At 40.8% G+C, this 16,734-nt stretch overlaps 1 protein-coding gene across 3 annotated transcripts in view; it reads right to left on the reverse strand.

Moving 5' to 3' along the window:
* Window positions 1–6,035: 6,035 nt before the first annotated feature.
* Window positions 6,036–16,734, reverse strand: part of NUP205 (nucleoporin 205) — an 82,032-nt gene continuing 71,333 nt past the window's right edge. Inside the window, exons 37-44 of one of the 3 annotated variants that reach the window (XR_006788692.3) lie at window positions 14,547–14,675; window positions 14,202–14,328; window positions 10,852–11,018; window positions 8,956–9,079; window positions 8,387–8,515; window positions 7,979–8,052; window positions 6,467–6,690; window positions 6,150–6,382 (exon numbers count right to left, since the gene is read on the reverse strand). Coding sequence is in view for 2 of the 3 variants with exons in the window: in XM_045864214.3 (XP_045720170.1) it covers window positions 6,230–6,382; window positions 7,979–8,052; window positions 8,387–8,515; window positions 8,956–9,079; window positions 10,852–11,018; window positions 14,202–14,328; window positions 14,547–14,675 (903 nt within the window). In the remaining variant the exon portion in view is untranslated. The other 2 variants (XM_045864214.3, XM_064574921.1) reach the window with 2 other exon arrangements.

Below are 16,734 nucleotides of genomic sequence, written 5' to 3' on the forward strand. Positions count from 1 at the left end.
GGGCGGAACCCTCCGTGGGCTTCCGGGTCACGCCCGGCCCCGCCCCGCCCGCGCCTCCCTCCTCGCCTCGCCTCGCTCGCCCCGAGCCGCTCGCGGCGCTCCGCCGCCCACTGGCGGAGCGCCCCGGAATTACCGCCTGGACCGGGGAGAAGGCCCGCGCCCAGGGCAGCCTCAAGCCCCAGGCAGGTCTGGCTGGACAGATTTGATCATTCAGAATCCAGGACGCCAGTCTCCAAATCCCGCTTCTGTAAACCTGGGTCGGGCGGGGGCTCTAGATTACTACCAGCGCCCCAGCGATTCTGATGCAGAGCCAGACTTAGGACTCCCTCACCTAGAAGGTCTGCAGGAGGCAGCGGATCCCGTACCTACGTGCAAAGCAGAATCATCCGTGGCGCTTTTGCAACATAATCTACCCAGATCCCACGCAGAATCTGTGGGAGGTGAGGAGAGCTGTACGTTTCAAAAGTGCCACAGGTGTGCTATGTAACCTACAATGAGCACTTTTGATAGAGGCTAGGTACTTAAGTGGTTAAGCTAGAGGCCTTTGGAGTCTCTGGCACAGCCGCGTCCAATTCATGACTGCCTTCACTTCCTGGCTACTTAACCTCTCTCAAGTTCGCTTTCCTTCTCTGTAAATGGGGCTAATTCCAGCTCCCCGTTGAACTGTTATGTGAATCAAATGAGACGTGAGGGATCAATAAATGCTTGTCATGTGTCTGGGGTGGACAGTGAGCTCTAGAAGACCTCTCCTCATCCTGTCTCCACACAGAGCTACCCAATCATACTATGGGCCACCTCCTGCTCCTGGTCTTCAAAACCTTGAACCACCTCCATTAACACACGCTTCCAAAAGCAAGACCACTTTGCTCTCTGCCTTCTGAATTCACCCATTATCTGTTATATTAAGTAGAACTCTAGTTCCAAACCATAAAAACCAAATCATAATAGCTTAAACCGTATGGGAGTGTGTTATGGAGATAAGGTGGACAACGATGGGGAATGGGAAAGGTGTCCAGAATTAAGCAGCATTTTCTCTCCATTTCTGCTTTTCTCCATACATCTGCTTCATTGTCCTCTCATTTTGACTTTTGTTTTTTTCTGCCTTCCAGAATATGACCATTGTTACTGGAGTTTACTCATTAAATGATCCAACGATAGAAAAACTGGATCACTCTTTCCCTACCATTTTCAAATACCTGGGAAAGGAATGCTGTTGGTCAAGTTAGTGTTGGGTGCTCTCTCATCAGTTATAACCAGAGGAGTGGGATCTCTTTGAACTAAAGTGACTGCCAAGAGAGAGATGCTGGTAGATGGCTATAACACACTTCAATTTCCAACATATCTAGATTAAAACAAGACTCAGGCAAATCTTGACCAGTGCTCCTTCAATTCTAATGTGCATTCAAATCACCTGGAAATCTTGTTAAACTGCAGATTCTGATTCAGTACATCAGAGTTGGGCCAGACATGCATTTCGACCTAGCTCCCAAGTGATGCTGCTACCAGTGGCCTCCGAAACATTTTGAGCTGCAAGACACCACACTGTGAGCTCCACGAAGATGAGGATTTCATTCCGTTCATGACTCCATCCTCAGTGCCCATCAAGTGCTTGGCACAGGCTCTGAACACAGGATTTATTGAAGATCCTTGCATAAAACCTTATCCCCTTCTCACAGATAAATCCTGAAAGGAAGCCTTTTCCTCTAAGGTCTTTTCAAAGGTTCTTTCTCTTATACCCCCAAATAACCACAAGGAGAGGGGGGGAAAGGGCAGAATTCTTTTTGCTACTTTGAGATTATTACTTAAATGTCCTCTGATGAAAACACTTCAAGATTCATGCCTTCCCTTTATCCCTTCATGATCCCTTCATCTACTGACTTCCCAGGTGGTCCCCTCATTCACCAAAGGCTTTAGCATCTAACAGCCTTCCTTTCAGCCTTGCCAAGCTATCATGATCATGGGTGACATCCAAGGCCACATATACTTGTATTTTCCAGACTCCTTACCTCCAGTGACTTTCATCCTCACACCACTTCAGCAATCTACCGCCATGTTCATAACCCATACTTTATTATCTACTGGACCTGCTCCACCTTTGAATTATTATAGTCACAAATCTTATTTCCTATTTTACCAATTCTTTGATCTTAGCCAGATCTCCAGTCTCAGCTGTTCCATATTCTTACAAGCTGTGAGCTCCCCTCTGGCTTCACTCCCTTTCTAGCTGGTCTAAACCTCAAGAAATCTGAACTTCAATCTATGGAGACAACCAAGATGCCCTTCAGTAGGTAAGCGGATTAAAAAACTGTGGTACATCCAGACAATGGACTAGAAATCAGTGCTTTAAAAAAAAAAGTTATCAAGCCATGAAAAGAACTGGAGGAAGCTTAAATGCATATTACTAAGTGAAAGAAGCTAATCTGAAAAGCCTACGTACTGTATGATTCCAAGTCCATGACATTCTGGAAAAGGCAAACCTATGGAGACAATAAAAAGATAATTGGTTACGAGGGTGGGGGGTAAGCAGGAATGGAGAAATGAACAGGCAGAGTGCAGAAGGTTTTTAGGGCAGTGAAAATACTCTGTATATTATAGGGATGGATATATGTCATACATTTGTCCAAACCCAAAGAATACACACCAAGAGTGAACCCTAGGGCTTTGGGCGATTATGATGTGTTAATGTAGGATCATCTCTGGTAAAAACATACCATTCTGGTGAGTGGTATTGATAATGGGGGAGGGGAGACTATGCATGTGTGGGAGCAGCAGGTATATGGGAAATCTCTGAATCTTCCTCTCAATTTTGCTGTAAACTTAGAATGGCTCTAAAAAAATTAAGTCATTGGGGGAAAAAGTATGACAACTGAACTGTTACTAATGGTATGAACAAACAGGAACTCTCACCCCATGGGTGGGAGTAAATTGGAGGAACCACTGAGAAAAATACTGCAATGTCTAGTGAAATTTAAAATTCTTAATCTCCATCTCAGGATTTCCACTTCTAGTTATATAATCCAGAGAGGCCTTCTTACACGTCCTATATCTCATCCAACGAGACACGTGTGATAATCATTGCAGCACTGTTTGTAATAGCAAAATACTGGGAATTTAAATGTATGCCGGTCCACCAACAATAGAATGCATAAATTAGGGTATTTGTAAAATGCAGTAACTACCATTCAATATTTATAATAAATGAGTATGAGGAATTATTAAAAACACAATGTTGAACCAAAAAAAAGCAAACTGCAAATTGTTCCATAGTATGACAAGACACATATAAAGACTAACAACCTGTAAAACTAGGGATAGGTTAAATGGGTGATGGGGATTAAGGAGTGCACTTGTGATGAGCACCAAGTGATGTATGGAAGTGCTGAATCACTATACTATATGCCTGAAACTATGTAACATGCTCTGTTAACTGGAATTAAAAACTTAAAAAAAACAAAAAAAACCCTGTAAAACAATCCTTTTTAATGCTTATGTACACACACATATGTAGTGGAAGCACAAAACATGAATGGCAAATTCAACAATGAATTCTTGACAAAGCTTGTATCTGGGAGGGAAGTTAGGGGAATGGGATCAGGGAGTTCACAGGAGCCCCAAATGTATGTACCATAGATTTCCTTAAAAAAATAATTCTGGAGCAAAGATGGTTAATTTAAAGATTTGATCAAATTAAGTATATGACATGAGGATAGAGTGGGTATCTGCACATTTATTATATTGATTGTATTATTTGTATGATTGAAGCCATACACAAATTGTTCAAATTTGAATACATGATAAAAAGCAATGGCTGAAAAGGTTTTTGGAAACATAAATTCACAGTCTTGACATATCAACCTATAGATTATTCATTGCAACGGATTATTCATTGCACTACCTCAATTGAGCAAGCTTAAAATAATGGCACAAACTGATATGTACCTCCTGATACGATATGCTGAAGGCATATCACCGATAGAATTGTAGTATTCTTGCCAAAAATGTTTAACCTGAATTAAAAAACAAAAACTGTGGGACCTTTTACAAAATAGCTTAAAAGTGTCAGGTTAAACACCTCCCCTGAAAAGGGAGGGGAACCGCTTCTGAATGAAGGGAACATGACAGAACTAAATGTAATGTGGACTCTTGGTTTAATCATAAACCAAGTAAAGGTAAAAACATAAAAGTTCTAGAAGTACATTTTGGGGGGCAATTGAAATTTGAATACAGACTGAATATTAGAAAATTCTTTATTGCAATTTATTAGCAAATGTCTTAAGTGCAATAATGGTACTATGATTTGGAGGGAAATACTTGCTGAAATATTATGGATAAAGTGTCACGATGTCTACAACCTACTTTCAGACAGTTAAGGGAAAAAAAGATGAAGCAAATGGGCAAAATGTTAACAGTTGGTGAAGCTAGGTTAAAGAATTTAGGTTCACTGTACTTTCAACTCTTGTGAAGAGTTAACATTTTTCAAATTAACTTGGGAAAACAGACAAATATTTAGAAAAGATTCAATTGTGTATGAACAGCTTTTATAGCTCAGATAAAGTTCAGACTTATATACTCATGCAACACTACTTTATGAAGACTACAGTAATAAAGAAGGTACTCACCTCTTTTTTTCTAATCCCACCAGATTAACTCAGTAAAAACAATGCTTTAAGATCCTACGCTTATTTAGCAGTTTTTAGGACTAGACGAACCTTCCCTTTAAACGCGAAACCTTTTTAAAATGAAAGTTCTACAGTGTTTGATCCCCTTTGCTTTGCTGCAGAGCACACAGCCCCTCTCCACACTCCAGGTAACCACGCTGAGTCAGGCAGTGCGTCCTCTGCAGCCCCCAAGACTGTTAGCTTCTCCCTCCGACTTTATTATACAAATCGCATTCCTGGTCAGCCTTCTAAGCAGCATACCTGCAGCTGCAATCCTTCCTGCCTTCCCTCCCCACACGTTCTCCAGTGTCCAACTTCCGATCCAGTCTGCTGGAGTTTTGGAAAAAATGATGGGAAAACAGGAAAACAAAGTTTAGTAAATCTAAACATCTTCATTTTCAATTTAGCTTCACACTCCCAAGGTCTACAAAATGCTTTGATCCTGTGCCCCAGGCTCCTTTCTGATTCTTCCTGGGCTCCTGCCTGTGTTCTGATGTCACCAGAGGCCTGACTGTAGTGAGTGGGGGTGGGGGAGAGCTGCAGTTGCTACTCCATGGTGTACCTACTTATTCACACATTCACACTCCCCTGAGACTTCTATTTATTAGCAGGATGCTTTTCAGCTAAAGACTAATGTTTCTAAGTGGTGGGCAGTAAATTAACTTCAAAATATAACAATGACAAAGCACTTTTAAAAAAGATGCTAAAAAGCCATGGAAATGATATAAAAATTTTTTAAAGAGCAACACTGTATAACTAAGTATAACTTTTCTGCTACTGCATGAGTCAAGACTCTTTCTGCAGTCTCTCCTATATATTAGGCTGAAATAATTGGTGGCTGGAAAGGGAAAAATGGACTTTGAGATGATGTAGTCACTTGAACGTAAGTACAACTGGGCAAGAAGTAGAGTGGTGATTGTATACGTTCTTTTGCCCTAATCGTAGCCATCATATTAATTACAGGTGATTAGTTTGGGAAATTTCACAATCATTTCTAAGGAACAAATGCAAATTATTATACTATCATTTATATGCAGAAAAGAAAAAAACAATTTTAGGGAAGAGATGGCTTCATTTCTTGGGACTTTTCTGTAATACATTCACAGTACTGAGCACACTATTCTGTTAAAGAGCATAGCTATAGTTTGTTGTCCGCTCTACCCCATGGAGTAACCCTGAATATCACAGAAGTGTAATGTAGACAACAAAGGGATAAAACATTAGAATTTTCAGACTATGCCTTTAATGTAACATTCAGAATTATATCCCTAGGGGAAAACCACCACTGTGGGAATTTTATTTGTTGGATTCCCATTAATGTTGATCATTTTCTAGGTAAAATTTCAAAAGACTCACCATACGTTTGTTTTGTTTCTTTTTTTAAAAAGTATTTATTTTTTTTTACTAGTGAGGTTGAAAGCAGGCAAAGAAATTTACAGAAAAGATGTCCATATATAAAGAAAGAAATAGCAAAATATTTTTTGGTCATAATTTAGAAACAAACTGATCTATAAAAAGGGGACAGTTCTCCCCAATTCATCTCTTCCCTAGAAGAGCGTAAGCACAGGCTCTCAGTTCCTGGATATTCTCAGCAGTCCTCGGATACGTCTGACAAGAGCTTGTATGAAACTATAGCGAGATCGAACTTTTGAGTATAATCCTTCAATGTCCAGAAGTTTCTTCTGTAGTGATTCTCCAAAAGCGCTGATGGCGTCAGCCTGAAGCTAGAGGAAACACAGATGACATGTCATTATTAAAATTACAGTCTCAAATATTTTTTTTATTCTATGTCTTCCAATTTAAAATACCTTTGAATTTTTGTAATGTGGTCCTTTCTCATGTAGCAAAGTAACTAAACATTCACATTTCCATGCTAGAATTTATCGGTACAGAATTGTTTTTCCCTTTCCGGTCCGTATAAAAGTGTAACATCTTAAATAGCAACAACTATGATGCTGCTGTTGATATATGGGCATATACACAAATACATTTCCCGAAGGGCAATACAAGAAGCTGTTAGGAGTGGGTGCCACTGGGGAAAAGAAACAAAGGGTAAGTTGGAAAGAAGCTTTTACTTTTATTTGATTTTTCAATTAAAAAAAAAAAAAACATTTGCATGCATTTATTTTCAAGATATATAAGCAGAGGAAAGGAACCTGGTACACATTTTAGAATTCATGTAATTTAGAATTCATATGTAGTTTTGGATGGATTCTATTGGTATTATACTGAAACACTAAAATTAAGTGTAAAATTAGATGACTCTACCTGCCTTCAGTTTTGCAGTAAAATCAAAGCACAGAGTGAGAAGATTATTTATTAATCCTGCATTTCTTCTAACTATAACAGAGCAGTCTAATGAAACAGAAATAGTCATTAATTCAACACATATTTATCAAACATCTTCTGGAAGAACTATTCTTTGGCTAATTCTGCCCATGGCCTCACTAAATACTGGCTTCCCTAAACAAGCCTAGCCAAAACATGAATTACTATTATGAAGTCACTTAAAGGGCAGATGTAGTCAGGGCTAGGATGAGAGCACGCTATGTATGACGTCTGGTTAAGTATGGTCTGGAGGATGCTCTTTCCTGGATAAAGCCCAACCTTCAGCATCAAGAAAGGCAGTGACCAAGAGGGATTAGGGAAGAGCAGAGGCTTTATCAAACCAGGGCTAGGGACACTCAGATGCCTAGCAGCAGATCTAGTTTTAATTCCATTTATCTAACATCACGTACCCTGCTAACTGCTTTGTTCCCAAGACTCCTATTAGGTTCATGTGAGGTTTTTACGTTAGTTGTTTTTGGAATGCTCTTCTTCCATTCCAATATTATTGGTCAAGAGGTTCTTAATACATAATACTGTATCATATCATAGTCTCCTACCATGGAATTTTTAATGGCTGCTCACAATCTCTCCATTAAATTATTTTCTAAAAAATTAAGTGCTAAGTGACACTCTGTGCCTAAGAAGTCCACAAAGTTAATCTAAAGAAATTGGGAGTTTCCGGATCACGATGCCTACTGATGACTGAACTCTCACTATGTCCCTTCCAGGCACTACTGCCCTAGAAGCCTCACATACGAGACCTCATTTCACTCTGACAAAACTCCTTGAGCCTCAACTATCATTCCCACTTCTTCGGTGAGGAAACAGAGGATCGAAAGTAAGTTGTTCGAAGTCCCAGAGCTGTTAGGCGGCCAGGTCAGAATCAAAATCAGGTCTTTGCACACAATCCAGAAAATCATCATCATACTAACATACTAGGCTTTTCCTTTTTCCTTTCAAAAAAGAAAAAGAGTATGAGAAGAGACCCTCACCTGGTCTATGTCATGTTGGCTCACTCCAGTCAGTCCACTTCTAAAATCCAGGTTGGTTTCTGGAGTGAAGGAATCTGGCAACAAAAGACACAAACAAACCAGCTTTACAAGTACGTATCTATCATACGGTGGAAGAACCTGAAGACCAGGGGACTCTGGAGCTGGCCAGCCCTTAGCTGCAAGAAGCTGAAGAGCGGGGTCTAAGATGTTCTTATGCTCCACACAGTCTCCCATGAATAGAAGTAAACTACAAGAAACAGCTATGTCTACTAACTAAGTAGCTCTAGATTGCCCAATCCACTCTTAGTAACCCGGAAACACAAAAAATAAATAAAAGTGTAACTAGTTTTTCAAGGCACTGCAATCTGTAGGTATGTATGGTTCGCTAATTTTCAGAATAAAGTTTACCTTGTAGTCTTCTGCTTTTAAATAAGGTTCTGGAGGCAAATAAGGAATCCTGAGAATCCGTGGGCGTGCAGTGTAGCAAGTAGTACTCCAGATGGCGCCAAAGAATAAATAGGCAGGTCTCTATGATAACTACAGAGAGCTCGGACTAAAGGAAAACAATCTCATCAAACCAGTTTCTGAGGAGGAAAACAAAGGAGAGACCGCACTACTTCGTGATGTACCCACGGCCTTGGTCTAATAGCGAGGGGAAAGGTTCCACTGAAGGTGTCCCCCCAGAAAGCAGCAAGGTGTGTTGAGAGGAAGGAGGTGGGGACCGGGGGGTGCTGTGTCCCTGCCTCCTGTCCAGACAGTGACTGTATACATTATCAGGATTACTAGCTAAATCTAAAAGAGAAGAAAAAAAATTTCAGTTTGGAAACAGATCAGGCACTTACTGGAAAAAAAATTATGTCCCTTTTCATACAGTTTTGATGCCCAAATAATGTGACAATCAATAAACAGTTCCTACATTTAAAGATTCTCTTAAAGGTCACCATTCAAGTTCCCACTGTGATTTCCATTAAGGATACAAGAACAAAGGGAAAGGAGTTTGGCTCGATTGTTGATCAACTTCACCAAACGCCGTCTTGCTAGAACATATTTCTGGGCAGTGGAGATTTTTTCAACACCAACAGGCATCACAGACTGGCACAACTGAGGACCAGAAACAAACACAGTATTAGCGATGACATAAACTCTAACAGAAACTTCATGAAAATCTACAGAGAGGGTCACTATGATAGGCACTGCGAAAAACATTCAAAGAAGTTTAAACATCCTTGCAGACAAGAGTTATTATCTAGTTAGGAAGCTGGTAACTAAAAAACTGAGAGCCAAAGTAGTCGAATTCACTAATGAAGATTCATCTGCTGCTTTCTGGAAAAGGTCTTCTCTCTGAAACAGACGTTTCCAATCTGCTGAGGGGCCAACCAACCCTCAATTTCCTGTCAAACTAAAACAAAACACAACAGTAGGTTTTTCAAGCCATAGGTTTAACAGTGCCATGGAGAATTTCTGTAACAGCCATCATGTATCTTCTGAAGAAAATGTAAAGCAGATTTCTACAGCAGAAACTAAAATAGGCTCATCAACCCAGAACTCCCTTCATCACACCTCTGTTCGGCATAAGCACGGTGGGCCAACTCAAAATTCAGCTGCTGGCTTTGGCAGAAGGCACCCTGAAGTGGGGCTGGGAGAGCACCACGTCCTTGACGGGAAGGCTGCATCCCTCTTGCAAGTACTGGTGTTGCCCATAAGCTACACATGAAGGGGAAGGGCTGCCAGAGGTAAACCGCCCAATCTCAGGGATTACCTGAACCCCATCAGTTACTCCTGTCTCGGGACTTGCTACCTGTGTGGCTTTGGGTAAGTTATCCAAACTTCCAGGGCCTCGATTTCCTCATCTGAGAAAACAGGCATAGCAACATCTGCCTCATGTACTGAGACAGAACTTGTAGCTCAGGGCCTGGCACATTGTCACCACCCACTACACGTTCCCTGTGATTACTAGAAGAGTGGCAAGAGGGAGCTTTGACTACTCTGAAGAGTGACATGGAGTTTTTCAGGACAGTTGGTGCAAACGAGGAATGGCAACATGTTCTACATCCGGGCTGCCCCAGGCCACCATGGCACTGTTAAGGGAGTCCTCGTGCCGTTTAGCTGTGCCAAATGGGAAAGGCAGCTACTGAGGAAGCAAGCCTAGCAACTCAGCATCGTTAGCTACAATAAACAGCAGCGAGTGATTCTGGGTCACTGAGAGCCATCCCATTTGTCTGAAAAATTCACCCAACAGATACTTAAGATGCTGAAGGCACAGAGACATCTTTTTTTTTTTTTTTAAAGATTTTTCTTTTTTTTTTTTTTTTAAGATTTTATTTATTTGCGAGAGAGAATGAGAGACAGAGAGCATGAGAGGGAGGAGGGTCAGAGGGAGAAGCAGACTCCCCGCTGAGCAGGGAGCCTGATGCGGGACTCGATCCTGGGACTCCAGGATCGTGACCTGAGCCGAAGGCAGTCGCTTAACCAACTGAGCCACCCAGGCGCCCCGGCACAGAGACATCTTAACTTAAGGGATCACTTCTATTGAATTAGCCTCTGCAATTGAAACCCAAGTTTCTCAGCACAGATTTTAGAGTATAAATTACCAAAAGCCTTCTTTGGTAGCCAGCTGCCATTCTACTGAAGCGCAGGCGGTGTTCCCGAACAGGTGCGACTTCCCTGTCTTCCATGCAAGAGTTCCCCTGCTTACCAGGCGTGCCGCTCTGGTGGGGGACTCTTCTTCAAGCCACACACAGCAATCATTTCAAGCCCTTTCATCTCACTGCATACATCAACTCTACTCACAAATCGGACACCAGTACTGTGACCCTTATTAGGAAAAGCAATGGCTTCTCAAATATCTCCACAGCTCATTATAAAATTCATACCTCTTTGATCTCATCTGGTGGAAGTTGCTCTACATTCTGTAGCTTGTTGACACTCCGTCGATGGCTGTCGTAATAGCTGAAGAAATCATTAGCACTCTGTTTCAACAGGTAGACAATGATGCCCAAACCAGGCAGGCGCCAATATGGAATCACTGGAGCTTGAGTATCTAACAGAGTTGATAATAAAAAACAATGTTCCACTTAAAAGACCTGTTTTAAACGAGGGATGCCCAGGATTTGAAGGGCATGTAAACTATTATTAAAACCAACCCAAAACTACTTCTGAATACTTCTGACAGTTCAGAGGAGCAGAGAGGAGCTACTGTGATCAGTTATGTGCATAGAGCTAGAGCCCTAAAGAATAAGGAAATTTGGCTGGTGGACAATGGCAGAACTCCCCCTTTACTGGGGAAGACCTCTTTGAGAAATCTATCATAAACTTTTGCATCCAGCTCCCCCCCGCCCCCCCACGGGTGTGCGTGTACATGTGTGCATGCACGCACACATGCACACACACACGCACACATGCCGTACACACAAGTCTGGAGGTTCCTGAGCCCAGGTGAAGAATTCCTGCCTCACCCTACAGCTCTAGTTATATGGATTCATTTCTGGTCTGCACCTTTCTGGTTGCTGAATTCCCAGCTCAAAGTCATTCTCCCAAGAGAAGAACACTGAGACAGTCAAAAAATATAATTAAATTTAAATTTCAACAACTCTCTTACCACCATTAGTCCATTTGGGTAGGAAAACATATTGATCTACCTTTTCCTCACCTAGCTTCTGATGAAGGTGCAAAGGAACCATGAGAAGTTGGGAAAGTCGTTCGTGAAGGGAAGAACTGGAAGGACTGGTGCAAATAGAGTAATTTCCTCTTACAACTGAGGAATTCCTTGAGAAATACCTTAGTAATTTCAAGTTCAATTTGGAGATAATCTTTGTTTAATGGCTCTAACTGCCAAGAATACTGCAGGAGAGATGTGCATTTGCTTCCTTCCCCACTATCTCCCTTAACTTTGCTTCAAAGTCAAATTTCATAGGTCTTCATGAGGAGAGGAAGAGAGAGAACAGTTCCTTGTCAGTGGATGTTGCCACCAACCAGGACATCCTAGGCTCATCTGAGTTGCCAGGTTTTCCCTCCCAGTCTTCAGTGAAGATGGGACAGTCTCTATGATACAAAGCCTTCTCCTAGTGAAATTAGGGACCCTGGTGCCCAGGCAACATTTAGATGATACCTACTCTGGTAGGAACACATCCAGAAAGAGAATGGTCTAGTGCTGAGAGGAGTACTCCAAAGCCTATCAGGAGTTCTCATATGCTGATGTGCTCATATCTAGAAAATATTAAGGGTGGGCGCCTGGGTGGCTCAGTTGGTTAAGCGACTGCCTTTGGCTCAGGTCATGATCCTGGAGTCCCGGGATCGAGTCCCGCATCGGGCTCCCTGCTCGGCAGGGAGTCTGCTTCTCCCTCTGACCCTCCTCGCTCTTGTGCTCTCTCTCATTGTCTCTCTCACAAATAAATAAAATCTTAAAAAAGAAAAGAAAAGAAAATATTAAGGTGTGCAGAAGCTACCAGACTTAGACGTCAGATGAGGATGGCTCACGACAAACCTGACTACAGAAGAGGGCCCTGAACCACAAGTAATAGCACATATACTAAACAGTAACAGTGAAGACCAGCAAGAATGAAAATAGTTACAGGTCACACTTAACCAGTGCTAAGTGCCAGACACCGTTCTAAAGCACTTCACATTGAGTAACACGTTTAATCCTTACAATAATTCACTGGAAAAGAGCTTGTTGTTGGGGCGCCTGGGTGGCTCAGTTGGTTAAGCGACTGCCTTCGGCTCAGGTCATGATCCTGGAGTCCCGGGATCGAGTCCCGCATCGGGCTCCCTGCTCAGCGGGGGGTCTGCTTCTCCCTCTGACCCTCCTCCCTCTCATGCTCTCTGTCTCTCATTCTCTCTCTCTCAAATAAATAAATAAAATCTTTAAAAAAAAAAAAAAAAGAGCTTGTTGTTACTCCCATTTTACAGCTGAGGAGGCTGAGGCACAAAGAGGCTAAGTAGTTTTTCTGAAGTCATATCAATAGTCGCTTACAGAACTGGGACTCGAATCTAGGCAGTTCATGATCAGTCTGTGTTCTTCACTGCTAGGTTAAACTCTCCCTCTACAACTGAACGTTCCTGAACCTACCACACACCTACCCACTCCTGTGTCTTCAACTAGCAAAGATAAGTATGCTGATTAAATCTTTAAAAAGTCTGAGGAAAAATAAAGACCAATATATAAGGCTTCATAAAGTTCATCATCAAGTATTAAAGATCTAAGAATGACCTGGTATGTGAAAGACTGGCTCAAAGTGAGAAGAAACCAAGTGAAATTTTAATAATTACTAGTGATACATTAGTAGCATATGATTAATGTTTTTGAAGAATAAATGACAAAACCACAATTTCATTTGAAAATCTTATGAACAGGTTAAATTTGTTTTAAAATGTTAGATTCAAGGTAGAAGAAAGGGGCCCCCTTGGACACTTTATAATGAAGTTACACAAACAGAAACAAATAGTTCTCAGCACCATTTACATGAGACAGTGGTTATATGCTGTTAAGCTAATATATTTTTCATAATATCATTCTACTAAATATTTTATGTAATTAAGTAATTTTCAGGGAAAGTAAGATCTTGAAGAAGATGAAAATGTGACAAAATGATTTTCAGAAACCTCACACAAAAAGCTTCTGGAAATCAGCAGCAGTGCATTCCATTACCAAGCACCACTAAGATCACAATGGGCTTTGTCTTCTGAGTGGCCCACAGGATAATAGCTTTAATCAACCCATAGCCCTCATATTCCAGACCTCACCTACTATGTCCTTAGGAAGTCATAGACTATGTCAGCCTACTTAGCATCTACATTTTACTTTGCTGTGGCATAGAAATTTGGAGCTGTACTACAAGACCCAATTTAGACACTACATTCAGCTTAACATGATTTCACACATTAACCATCTGTTATATTTGTACATTTTTCACCCAGCTAGCTTACTCACCAATCTTAGAGCCTTTCTTTGGGGTCTCCAATACTATTCAAAACCATACTCTCCCCGCAAAGCTCTTCTAAATGTATCCTCAGAATATCCTGAAGTTCTCTGTCCTCTCAAGCTCTCTAGCCTATCCACGGGACTGACGACAGTACCTCCTTATCGATCCTTCCTAAAGTCATTTACAAATTTTCCCACTAATCACACATAAAGAAAAAAACTGTGTCTCTCTGGAGCCAACTAGAGCTTGTCTTAATCACAGCAGCTTAATCCTCAAATACAGAAAGAAAGGAGCAGTCTCACCTTGCCGGGGTCCATCTCTATTAATGGTTTCTGACAGGCTAGGGGTAAAGAGACACACAGCATGCTGAAATGTGGGGGAGCTCTGTAACATGAGTGACTGGCAATATTCCATGACATTGGCACAGATCTACAATGGAAGAATAACAGTAACAAAAATATCAGTTCCCCCAATGCCCAAATGTCACAGAATTCCAGATTTGAAGAACAAAGTTACTGATCAATTTGTAAAACTACAACAAAGTTATAAATCAAATTGCAAAATCACTCCCATCTCTTATTTTAATCACATCCTTCCAAAAACACACAAATGTTCAAGAACAGATACACAATGCCCACTCCTCTTACCTGCTGCATGGCCAGTTCGAGTTCATCTTTTTTGCTCACTCTATCTCCCTCCACATTATCATCTTGAAATTTAAACTGACGCAGTCTGTCAGAGCCCCCAAAGCGGCTTAGTAGTCCTAAACACTGACGCTGAGAAAGAGAAAGATACTTTGTTCATATCTAATTGGTATGTCTAAAATTGGTGACCTCTCTTTGAGGGATATAAAAAAGAAAAACTCATTGGGGAGTGGAATCACTCTTTGAAGAGTCTGATTTCTTACTTCCAACTGAAACAAATGAAGTTAGCTCTATTAAAATTCACCTTTCTGCAAATGTCATTTGCTTGGCAGTCAACTCACTAAAAGAACACCATATTTGTTTTTAGCAATTAATCCCCATTACATTGTAAGCATTAGCCAAAGAATATTCTGTATCACACCAAGTAATTCCTTGGTAGATACCCATTAAATAAACACAAGTTGATAAACAATGAGAAGCAAAATGGAATGGCAAATAGACAACACTTTGTCACAAGCACATCCATGATAATTTTGTCTAAAGGCTCAAACTTAAAGGCTATTTCTCCTAGGGCCACTTCTGGGGACTCCATAAAAGGGGGTGGGAACACACAAAATGAAAATGTCATCTGCTTGAAATGTTGGTACTTGTCACCTGACATTACAATTTTTCCTAAGGTTCTTGGAAGGAAAGGACGAGCTTTTCACAACTGGCAATATATCTAGTGGTTGAAATTAGAAATGTGGGTTCCACTAGGAGGTACCTGACCTCTTGCTTTGTAACCTACAACAGGTTACTTAACCTCCACAAGCCTCAAGGCTCACAGTCCTAGGGTGCAAATAGCGATTCCTATTCTACAGGATTGTGGTCAGGATTATTTGAGACAATGAATGAATCATTTACATTTGTATACAGTGCTCTGCACATAATAAGTGGACAATAAACATGTACTTTAAAAACTGGTATCTCACACACACACCTATGTACACATACAGACATACACAGGTATAATATGTAATAACTTATGTAAACTGAGGTTAGTTTACATAGTAAGATTGGATAAGGCAAAATGTATTAAAAAGACAATATAAACTTAGTTTGCCAAAATAGTTATATCTATTTTTTAAAATATTACCTGTGTGCTACCCTTACAGACAAAACAGATGCACTATCACATTTCTAGAAGTCACCTACAGAAGATCCTTCAAAAATATCTTTTTCTCCCTACCAACGAAAAAAATTAGAAGACAAAAAAAGAGAGAGGGAAATAAAGGCAGAGCATTTGGGTTTTACTGGTGAGAGGGCAACCCCTTCCGGAGTTGGATAAGGGCTCCACATGTTCTGTGTGTGCACCCTCGGATCCAGTGAGACCAGTTAGGTTTATCTAATCTATAGCTCAAAAATTTATACACAAAAACACTGGTAGCAGCAGTTTTCTTTTGGAAACCTGAAAAAACAGTTCACAAAAAGAGGACTGGTTAAGAAAATTACTGTATCAAAAACAATGAAACATAAATTTTAATATATAAATACAATTATTCCGAAGCCAATCAAAAGTGAAGCTGTTCAGATCAAAGCAGGCCAGGAGGCTCCCAGAAAGACTAATAAATATTTAGTTGACAAGCTATCTAATACGTTTGAATATATTAAAAGGAGATTACACAACTGGAAGAGAGCTTGGGAATAATTTAGAAGTAAGTACATAAAAACCAAGCAAACAGGGGCGCCTGAGCAGCTCAGCAGGTTAAGCGTCTGCCTTCGGCTCAGGTCATAATCCCAGGGTCCTGGGATCAAGCCCCACGTCAGGCTCCCTGGTCAGTGGGGAGCCTGCTTCTGCTGCTCCCCCTGCTTGTGCTTGCTTGCTCTCTCTCCCTCTGTGTCAAATAAAATAAAATAAAATCTTAAAAAAAAAAAAATTTTTTTTTTTTTAAAGCCAAGCAAGTAAAAAAAAAAAAAAAAACCACCACTCACTTTAGGGAAAACATAACGTTGCACCTAGAAGTAACTTATCACCCATTCTTAATCATAAATGACACGTGATCTAACCAAAATTATGATATAATTATGTTGCGTTTCAGTGGGGAGGGAGGCAGTGTTGTGAGAAATGTCCATATTGTACGGTGGAAGAAAAGGAGAAAAGAGATCTAAGGTCTCATCCTCCTCAATGGAAAATCAACAGGTGATTCCTAAA

Source organism: Mirounga angustirostris, unplaced genomic scaffold (genome assembly GCF_029215605.1).
Source record: "Mirounga angustirostris isolate CCGP_5_RB_7025 unplaced genomic scaffold, mMirAng1.0.hap1 SCAF_12, whole genome shotgun sequence".
Classification (NCBI taxonomy): domain Eukaryota; kingdom Metazoa; phylum Chordata; class Mammalia; order Carnivora; family Phocidae; genus Mirounga; species Mirounga angustirostris.